The sequence below is a fragment of the Lycorma delicatula genome, chromosome 10, assembly GCF_047948215.1.
Source record: "Lycorma delicatula isolate Av1 chromosome 10, ASM4794821v1, whole genome shotgun sequence".
Lineage (NCBI taxonomy): Eukaryota > Metazoa > Arthropoda > Insecta > Hemiptera > Fulgoridae > Lycorma > Lycorma delicatula.
Window position 1 is genome coordinate 24,266,347 of NC_134464.1, and position 11,377 is coordinate 24,277,723.

Here is an 11,377-nt window from a genome sequence, read left to right on the forward strand (position 1 = left end):
TTTATGAAACCAACAAAACCTGATTTTTTTCATTTCATTCTTATTTTTTTTCACCGATATTATTTTTCTTCATTTGCATGAAAAAAATTATTATAGTTTTTATGTATATAACTTTGAACATATACAAGGGACATTCAATAATTAACGAGACAAATTGATGTAGACAAAACACTATTTGTTCAATGATAATGAAACTTACACTACTTTTCAACATAGTCTCCAGCAACATTTAGACACTTGTCTCACCATTCTGTAAGCTTTGTAATTCCTGTAGCGTAGTAGTCTTTACCTTACTGTTTGAACCACTTGTGCACCACTTTTTTGACTGCTTTATTGTCGTTGAACTTCTTGCCATATAAAAAGACTTTACACGGGTCTGGGCAGTAAGGAAGATGTGGCGGCAACACCTCCCAATTCAACTGTTCAAGCATTTCTCCTGTTCTGAGCAATATGGGGGCACACGTCATGCAAGAGACACACCTTTTGAGAGAGCATCCTGATGTTTTTGCCTTGTCATGGATTTTACTTTCTGTTGGAGCATGTTAGAATAGTATTCAGTGTTCACAGTACATTGTTCTTCTAAACAGTCACTAAAAATTAGACCTTATGAATCCCAGAAGATCATCAACATCACTTTTCCGGCTGACGTGTATGAGTTTTGAATTTTTTTTGGTGGGTAAATTCAGATGTTTCTTCTCAAGACTTTGGCTTGAAATGGTGAATCCATGTTTCATCACAGGTTATTACACGATCTAGAAAGTCATTACCTTCGGCTTCAGACTGTTCTTTGAGCTCAGAACAAATGTGAATCCTTACTCGAAGTCTTTATGGGAGTCAACTGTCTTGGAACCCATCTTGAACACATTTTGCGATAATTCAGCACATCATGAATGATTGAATGCGCGGTTCCAACACTAATGTTACACAAACTAGCAATTTGGGAAATTTTGATTCTTCTATCTTTGCAAATAAGATCATTTATGCCATTTTGCAGTGCGGTAGTCATGACTATCTATATTAATAGACTAGTCAACTTCAACTTGTTTTCCAAAGGAATGGAGATCAGTCACATTTGTTCTGCCCAAATTAAACTGTTCCATCCACTTATACATTTTACTGTGGTTTAAACAGTGTTTATCATACTGTTGCCACATTCTTGAGTAAATTGCCACTGGTTTCACACCTTCCGATAGCAAAAATTCTATCATTGAATGTTGCTCTTCCAGCGTACATTTTTCAAGAGGAGCTGATGTTCTGAAATCAACAAAAGAGGTTAAGTTTAGATTAATTATATTAAACAGTTGATTAAATGTGTTCCAAGGATTGCCAACTTGACCTTCAAAAAGATTCATTGTCATTGAATGATATATTTTTTTCTCTACATCAATTTGTCTTGTTAATTATTGAACATTCCTTGTAAATTTTATTTTTGATGGCTTTCATATAAAAAACTGAACATGATATTCCCAAAAATGTTATTTGTTTAGAAATATTATCATTAGGTAATTATCTGTATAAAAATAAAAAGCATATTTATGTAATTACTTTCTTTTTTACCTTTAGTTTCATCTTAATTAATTTTTGTTTTGCAGCTGTTGGATTTATGCGATGTCTCAGAGTTAGTGGAGATAGCTGGTCCTGCTGTGTGCAGTGTCCTTTCAACTTGGGAACTGTTGTTGATGCGTGTCAATTCAAAGTGTTCGCAACAGAATCGAGTAACAGTATTATGTGATGAAATCAAAATTTTGTTGAGTAGATTTAAAGAACTAGCCGGTTCATTATTTCAACCTGTTGACAATGTTATAAAAAATAACAACAATAGTGTTACATTTGAGGTGAATATGTTTTTAATTTTAATTCTTTAATTCAGATTTATAAATTTGCTGTACATGCTTGATGATATCACCACATAAGCTTGAAGCTTGTGCGTGGTATATGGAAATGGAATTTTGTAGTGTATGAATGCCATGCCTGACAAGATTCGAACCCGGGACCTCCATGTTATTCACATGTTGTGAATAATATCGTTAAAAATGGTTGGTTGTAATACTTTTGCAATGATATCTGTAATTCTAAATAAAATCATTTTATTAGCCGTAGAATGGATAAAATATATACATATTGGTCATTGTAAATACAAAAATGTTATAATTTAAATTACAAACCAATAATTTAATCACAAACCATATGAACTTCAAAATATGGAGTGCTTGAAAAAGGATGCAGCCCGAATTTAGATAATATTTTTTACATTGTAAGATTTGAATTACAAAGATATTCAGACCTAATGCACAGTCTTAAATTGTGCATTATATGTTGTGACAAATTTCTTGTACCCTGGATGCTGGATTTGGGTTAAATTTCCAACAAATTTTCATAATTTTTGTTCACAATGTCTAAAATTTTTTTTCAATGTTTTTTCAGTCTCTGAAATATTTGAGGATTTTTCGGAAAAACATTTATATATCACTGAAGGAAAAAGATTAGATGATGTAAGATCTACAGATCTTGATAGTCACAGGTTTTTTGAAATCAAGTGATGACTAAATTCGTGCATATGATTCATTAGCAGAATATTTGTCATCTTGCTGAAACCACCATTCTTGTTTGTTTTCTCCGACAATGTAATAAATTGTTAATTAAGTTCCGTAAGATTTACCATTTATTTCTGTTTTGTAAAATAATCTATTATATGATATCTGGAAGTTGTACGTAAAATTATCAATGTTACCCAACACTAATGTTTCAAAAGTGGTTAGCAGTGGCAGTTAACCTGGCCTTTTTGATTCTATACTTAAAAATATATAAAATATATGTATTGGCATCTGTCGACCGAGGATATTTCAATTGTTACTTGTCTTTAATACATTACATATCCTTCATTATTACTAAATAATGAATATGAAAGTTACTACAGACTTAAATATCTGCCAACATTGTTTATTTTTTGGTTAGGATAGTTATTTTTTTTTTTTTAATTTTATTTAATTAGAATGGTTTTTTTTCCAGATTGAAGATAAAATGGTGAGTGATGTATTCGGAGTACCTTGTGGATTGTACAAAGTTGACGATTCATCTCTAACAACAGAAAAGATAATTACTGCTTGTCATAATTCAGGATCTGCATCAAATGCTGATACTGTTTCAACAATACCGGCTTCCTCTGCTGTCATTACAGATTTGAATCAATCTTTTAAAGAAGATGCTGCCAATAATTTATCTAATATTAAAATGCAAAAGACACCGCTAGAATGTGGTGATATTAATAGTAGTATAGAATGTAGTAATTCTGCTTCAAGAAGTGTTAATGATAACAGTGATTGTGTCAATAAAAGTACAGAAGAGTCGTTGTCATCAGGACAGTTTTTAGTATCGAGCGGTACAGAGATTTTGTGTGAACAAACTGGTTTGGATGATAGTGTCGATCAGATAGTTAATGAGCAGTTAAAAAATTTAACGTGCTCGCAAAATCAGGATCTCTGTAAAGTCGAAGTGGATGAGTTAATGAAAGGTTTTTCTGTTTTAGAACAACAGCACAGCGGTCATCATGATCATAATCATAGAAATCACCTTCGGAATAATATGCAGCGGATAAGATCGGATACAGATATAGATCCTTCAGAAGATGATTTAATGGATGGTTTTACATCAATAACAAACCAAAGAACTGATGTTTCTGCTTCGACTGAAGATTTAATTAAAAGTTTGGAAAATTTTAGTTCTGAATTACATAATTCTACGTGTGATGATACCTCAAGGCAAGGTTACATTAATACTTCCGATAATTTTAATGAAAGGGTTGGAATTAATGTTATGAACAGTGTCAATGTTGACACTTTAGACTTTGAAGTTTTAAGTCAAGATTTTCATCACACACCTGGTGTTAATCAAAGGTAATTTATCTATTATATATCTATATTAAGTATATTTACAATTTTTTTTAGGAATCACTAGAAAGTTCAGTAGATGTAGAAATCACAGTTATACCATTGTTATTTACTTTTCCTTAAATGAACAGCTTCTCCATCAACTCTGCAGATTTATACAAATTCATGTTGTTTCCTGTTACATATAATACTAGTTTATTTTTAAATTAACTTCAAAAACTACTCAACATTATTCACATACAACATATAGTCATTTAATTTATTTTAGTAGTTATTCATTTTTCAGCATTGTGAAGAAGATTATTTCTGTTATGTTTAAAATTGTAATATTTTTCTGCTATATTTTGATCTGTTTTATTTTTTAATATTCAAATTTTTGAAGCTTGTTTTCTATTTCTAAGCTTGTTTTCTATTGCCTTTATTTACATCAATTTTCTCATTAAATTGTTGCAGATTTTGTTAGAAAATATTTGTTGTTGGAGATTTAATAATATTGATACAGTGAACCTAAAAAGCACTTTTTTAACTCTAATTTTTTCAGAAACTACTAATTTTCTCAGAATTACAATTCCTGGATCTGTTGTTTTTTGATTTTTCAGATTAGAAAACATAATGAAACCACCAAAATTGCTTCCAATTCTGGTTCCAAGAGTTCAGTATGGCTTCATTTTCCTATAGAAAAAAAATCAGAGTGACATAATTCACTAGCCATGACTCAGTCACAAAGCACTGACAGACATACATTTTGTAGAAACATTTTTGCATATATGAAGTTCTAAATCCACTTCTAAAGTATTGCAGTGCAATTTGGTATCACTGTGTGATTACTAATGCATAATTATAATATATTTAGACTAATTAAAGATGATTCATTATGAAGGCAAGTAGTAATGAAGTGTGTATTTTTTAATTGTTTTATTAGGAACAATGGATTTTCAAAGATTTACTATATCTTCAGGAATACAGGCTATTGCTTCTTAATTCTTAATGGGATTATTTCCTTTCGATTTTGAAACTGAATCCTGTTGTACACATTTTAAATCAAATCATGTATGCTACTCTTTGCTGAGATACTGACATTCCAAAATTTTTCTATGAATATTTGATGCATTTCTTGAAAGGATCTGCTCGTTTGAAAAAATCCATGCATTAGTTATCACAGTACTAGTTTTCAAGTGGTGTAAAAACATATCTTGCCATAAGAGTTTTTATTATTTAAATTTGAAACTGTATTTTGTAACAACTGTGCAATAACTTAAGAAATATTTTGATGGACAGATAGACCTGTTACTGTATTTCATATCAGGCTAGGCATGTTAATTCCTACAACACCAGATTACTAGATGACTGTCCTCACCAGAGATGTTTCAGCCTGCACTTCATGATGAGAAAATCTGTTGTAGTGTGCTGTTTCTAATAATCATATAGCAAGGCCAATATTTTTTGACTGGACTGTCAATACAGAAATATGCTATACAATTTTTGAAGAATTCTACTCGCGGTTAACAAATTGTGATAAAAGTATGTCTTCTTCTATCAAGATGGACCAATGTGTTGCATATCAAATGTTCACTAGCACACATTCAAGCAGTATCAGAAGAACAAACTGTCAGCAGAGTACGGTGGCATCTGTATTCTTCTGATTTGTCTAGTTGCAATTTTTTTCTTTTAGGATTATTTGAAGATAATATATGAATAAAAAGCCCACACTGTCAATGAACTGAAGTGAATATTCAAGAAAAAAAATGACATCACTGATTACAATGTTCACTCTCAATCTAATCACTTAACCATAAAAATGCATTTCTGCCCAAGGTGCTCATTTCAAACAACTTGTAAAAAATATGGTTAATATGTAAACTTTTACTAATGTGAAAGTGTTCAGAATTTGATTTATACTTTTTTTTAAATTTCATTCATAAAATGTTATATGTTGCAATTTTTTAGTCTGAAGCATTTCTGTTTTAAGTTGCTCTCCTAGTACATTTAGCCATTTACACTTTTTCATGTTAATTTTGTTTATGCAATTATGATTATTTTGCTGATTTGTTCTCCTTGTGGCCCCGTATGATATTATGTGTCCTGCATAACTTGTGTTAAACGATCTGCTAGTTTTTCCTTTGTATGTTGTTGCATCAGTCACATCATTTTATATATATATATATATATATATATATATATGCATACCATTTATTTCATTTAACTTTATTATAGCTATTTATTTTTTAGCATTTTATTACCTCATTGAGTTTATAGGTCGTGAACTATCATTTTCTCTGTTAAATACTTTTCTAAGTTTTCTTTTATTTAATTGTTGATAAATGTTTCATGTTGTTGGGTGTTTCTGATTCGACAAGGATATTGAGAAATAGTGCATGTAAAAATTCGTAGAAATACAATTTATTATGCTTAAATAATCTATAATGTATAAACTAATAATTAAAATTAAACACAAATTAACCTCTATGCTTTTCTTTAACTCCTTTTATAGAAAGAATTCCTCTGTCATTTCTTCTAAATTTTTTATTCTTCATTTTCTCTCTTCTGGAGCTTCTCTACCCGTTAAAAAATTAAAAATTTTTTTTGTTACTTTTTTATTATTTTTTTAGACTTATCAATAAATTTTATTTTATTATAGTTTCCATTATATTTAATTTTTTTTCATAAAATCATTCTGTTTTTCTATTATATTTCATATTCCATCTTTTCTCTTTTTTGTTTTATATAAAAGTATGCTCTGTTAATTTAATTAATAAACTGAATTTTAAGGCACTTCTTTTAAGAGATATAAGTTTAATCAAATTTACTTACATTTTTAAATGTGACCATTATGATGAAGGTAATGTCTAAGGTTCTGGGTTCAAATAACGGTATGGTTTAGCATTTTTAACATAGTTTGTATAAAATTTTCAAAAACATATTCACAGTTAGGCGACAACAAAAGTTTGTATGATCTCACCTTAACAAAAAGTACTTTGGTAGATAATTTTTTTAGTTTTAATTAAATTATAATTTTGTCTATAAAAATGTTTAAAAAAATTATTTTCTCTCGTTCATTCTTTTCATAGACCTCATAGAATTTTTTTTATTTTAAAAAGTTCTATGAGATTTGCACTTAACCTGATGAATAATGTAATATGTATCTGCCAGTTTTTGCCCTGAAAGTGTCCCAATAACATTTTCGTTAGTTAATGAGTTTTTTGCTAGTTGTAAATATTTATAAAAGTGTTTGAAAATCTAAAATGTTCAATTAGTTTTTAAATCTCTGTTGAAGAAATTTTAACTTTTATTTTATCCTAATAGCCAAATCTTAAATTTCATTTGACTCTTTAGTAAAGGGGGACTTTGATATTGGCTGGGTAATTGTTAAGGATTAATATTTCATGATTGTAATTTTTATTTTGAACTTCAATAAATATTGACTTATTTTTATTTATAATGGTCTTTAAATTTTTTCTTGCAGCTAGTGAAAACAGCTTGGGCTTCCTAACAACCTTAACAATAATGTTAACTCTTGTCCAACTGGTCGAGATATTTTGGCATGGATTAGTAGCAAGAATATGAAGATGCTTTGATTTCATTCAATTATAGAATTTATGAAAGAAACAGTTTGTAATCATTTGGAAATAAGTGAGAGCGAAAGAGCAAAGTGTACTTTAGGCTTGAATAAAGTATTTGGTTGATATTTAGTTTTATATGAATTGAAATGCATGTTCTGTAACAGTGTAATCTTATCGTGTCTTTGTTGAAAAAATATTGTAATGTGAAGTATGAAAGAAAGCTTTTGAGAACCAATTAGACAGTAGGTTATACAGTAACTTTGTAATATTTGTTTACAGTAAACTCCTGATTTTCTGTTGTTAAATTATTCATGGTTGCAAAAACAAAGTGCTTTGTAAAAAAGAAATTAAGTCATTTAATTATTTCTTTTTAAACATTTGATCTGTATCCTGGATATTGCTAACTTAAATTTAAGTTGTATTGCCAATCAGTAAAAGTTATTGTTATATAAAAATACAGAACACTGGTAATACCCAGTGTAGTATGTACTTAATTTTGTTACTTAAATCTTTTTCCACAAGAATGTAATCAAAAAGTAATCTGTTGTATTACTTTGTATTATGTTTTTCTATCTTATTAATTATTATTTTTCTAAAAGATTACAGTAATCTTTTATGGAAATCTTATAGTAACATAAATAAATAATTTACACAGAAATTGCATTTAAGGTTTTCTAAAGTAACAGAAACCAGCTGGTCAATACAGGAGAAAGAAATCATTACCAGTAAAATATTTATGCCTTTTTTTTAATGCTTTACTCTATTCGAACCATCAATAGAATCAAATTACTGCTTGAGGTAAAAGTAGACAAATTATATATGAAGTTTGCATAACTGAAGTGTGGTCAAAAAGTTCTTATTTAAATTGCAGAATTTTCTAAAGAGTGAAAGCAGCCACAACCTTTAATTTTGACATGCACATATTTTAATATAAGTTAAGAGTTTTTGTGTTATATCGGTTGAAAACAGGCAGATATAGGATCTACTGTGAAACTTTATCTTATAACTACTGACGTAGTCTTCAAGCAACCATTTAACCCTTTTCATTGCGTTGCTCTTAATCCCAGTATTTTCATCCTTCTTAATGACAACAAATCCAATAATGCAAATTTTGGTTGTATTTATGATTATTATTTGAAGAAATTTTTTCTTTAAATAAAAAATTCTCTTTTTGAGGCTACCCTGCCACCTGACCCTATTATAATTAGGAGTTTTCTGTATTCATTAAATTAACAACAGAAAATATTTGAAAGTCTGTCATATTTAATCTTTTTTTAGCTTTCATATAGATATTTTTCATTAAAAATCTTTAAATCAGTGTGTAACATAAATATATTCCAGTTAAAACAGAAAGTTGATAAAATTTGTCTCTGATGAAATCACAGGTTTTTAATTCTAATTTTCTATGTTGTCCACTAAAGTAGGAAGTTCAAACAGTGTTCTTATTATATATAATATCACTGTGTTTATATGGTTGTAAATTACAAATTTGTTTACAAAAAATATAATAATTTATAATTTACATCAAGCATTATAACTTCCATTTTCTACTTTTTTATGTTTGATTTCTGTTTTATAATTAGTTACATGTATGTTTAGCTCATTTAGTATCACACATATCTTAATGGAATTACCTTTATTATCAAAGTATTACAGTGTTTATTTTTTTAATCAATGTAAAACAGAGATTCATTTCAACAAGAAAATGATATTATATTGGGAAAATTATAGTAATGTTACTATTGGTGATAGTTTAAAATATTAATTAATGTTACTGCCACTTCTAAAATGACATAATTTTGTCGGCATTGATACAATACTTAACTCATTCATTTATATTTTGATTAGTCATATTTACTGTATATTTACATATTTCATTGTGGTTGTAATTTAATATTATGTAATGTTACTAGAAAAGTCTAGAAATGAGTGAAAGTCAAAAAAACAACAGACATTAAGTTGGATCAGCAATTTGCATAGACCGTGACATGTCATTTTACATGTTAGGATTTTGAAAAAACCTGCATTGTTTATATTAATGATTTAAAAACATTTTGTTGGGAAGTACATATGAGCTTTTATTCTAAAGCTTGTTTATAACGTTGTTAATCATGAAAAGTTAGCAGCTCATTGCAGTTCAGTTGATTTGTTCAAAGTACCAAAATTATTGTGATCAGTTTATAAATATTTGCCAAAATCAGTTTTAGACTTTTGTAAGCTGTTTTAGTTTTAAGTTCAGGTTTTTTGTATTAACATTAGTGTCATTCCATTATCTTAATATTTATTTATTGTGTAAGCAAAGTTAGCTCTGATTGTATGTAAAGAAATTCTAATTATCAAGTGTTGTCAATTTACTAAAATTATTATTAAGTATTTCCATGTGATTTTTTTTTTCCTATTAAATACATTCTAATAATAGGTTATGTAATTGTCATATATGTGACAAGTTATCCATTGTATAATATAAATTAATGTAATAGAATATCTTTTTATTTATTATTAGTACAGTCAGCTATCAATATGGAAAATAAGATACATGATAATTTATAACAAGAACTGTTTCTGAAAATATAAACTTATCTTTCTGTTTAAATTTAAATTATATTTAAAATTTGTTTTGCATGAATCTTTGATTTTTTTATTTAAATAATTTATTAACCTGTAGACTAGTTTGTCCTTTACGAGCTGCTGTATAAAGTTGAGGCATCTCTATGTTTGCAAGTGTGTAAATAAAGGTGTGCAGTGTATTTTTTTTGTTTTTAAAAGGTACTCTTTTGTGTTACAGTAGTTAATTGATTGGTCTATCGAGAGCAAAAACTATTTATTTTGCATAATAACATGATTACTTTGAAAAATTTTATGATCACATTTCCCAAAAATGATTTTTATGATTAATCATATAATTTGTTTAATAATTTTTTAATTAATGCTAAATTTTAATATATATTTTAAATACCTATTATTAATTTTCATAAAAATTATTTTATGTTGAATTTCAAGATTTTTTTTGTAAAATTGAATCTTAATATTTTTTATGGATTACTAAACTTTAAAACACATAGAGGCAATTTTCACAAACTTATTGAAAATTCACTTCCTTCAGTTAAATGTATTCATGCTAAATAATACACAGATCATTATGTCAGCAGATTTCCATCAGGTTCAAACGGTTGTTTCTACGTACGTTGTTTGGTTCTTTTTATTGCTCTACGTTCTTACTGATGTTCACATAAAGGCCAGTTTTTAGTTTATGATATTGTTTATTTTATTTAATATTGAATTTTGTATCTTTTATACATTTTTTATATTTTTGAAAATTGTAAAAAAGTTTTTCTGTATTTTATTCATTTTTAATGTTTTCATAATTATATTAATAAAATATGATTTATTTTTTATTTTTTCACTTATTTCTTCTGAAATATTTTAAAATATGTTAGTATCTGGTAAAAATTTCTTTCTTTCCCTCTCAAATTTTCTCTCTGCATTTTTATCTTTGGATTGTCTTATTCAATATATTCTAGAATTATCGCCATTATTTACTATTTCTAAATATTTTTGAATATTTGTTTTCCCTTTTGTATTTCTCTTTCTGGTTTTACTGTTTTCTACGGACAAATCTTAAAACATAGTTTTATTTTTCTATAAAGTCATTTCAGTTCAGTAATCATGATGTACAGTTTTTTTTTTGCCTTTCAGAAAAATTATTTTATGAATCTATTATCACTAATTGTTTTGTGCGCTACTAAAAATGTAGTAAATTCAATGATTGTGCCAATTTTCAGCATGGTTCAGTCCTACTAAGCTTATTATATGAAATAAACCACAAATCCATGTGATTCCTTTTAGATGTTTTTGTTCAATGAAAAATTGTTTGAAAATTCATTACTACCATCATATATATAAAAATGTATGAATTAAATTAATAAAAAA

The 11,377-nt window shown here is 27.7% G+C and overlaps 1 protein-coding gene across 1 annotated transcript in view; it reads left to right on the plus strand.

The window, feature by feature from the left end:
- LOC142331184 (uncharacterized) overlaps positions 1–10,681 on the plus strand; it is a 35,043-nt gene extending 24,362 nt beyond the window's left edge. Inside the window, exons 8-10 of the mRNA XM_075376912.1 lie at positions 1,593–1,835; positions 3,010–3,893; positions 7,351–10,681. Coding sequence (XP_075233027.1) covers positions 1,593–1,835; positions 3,010–3,893; positions 7,351–7,354 — 1,131 coding nt within the window. The 3' untranslated portion in view covers positions 7,355–10,681. The remainder of the gene's footprint in view (positions 1–1,592; positions 1,836–3,009; positions 3,894–7,350) is intronic.
- The last annotated feature ends 696 nt before the right edge of the window (positions 10,682–11,377 follow it).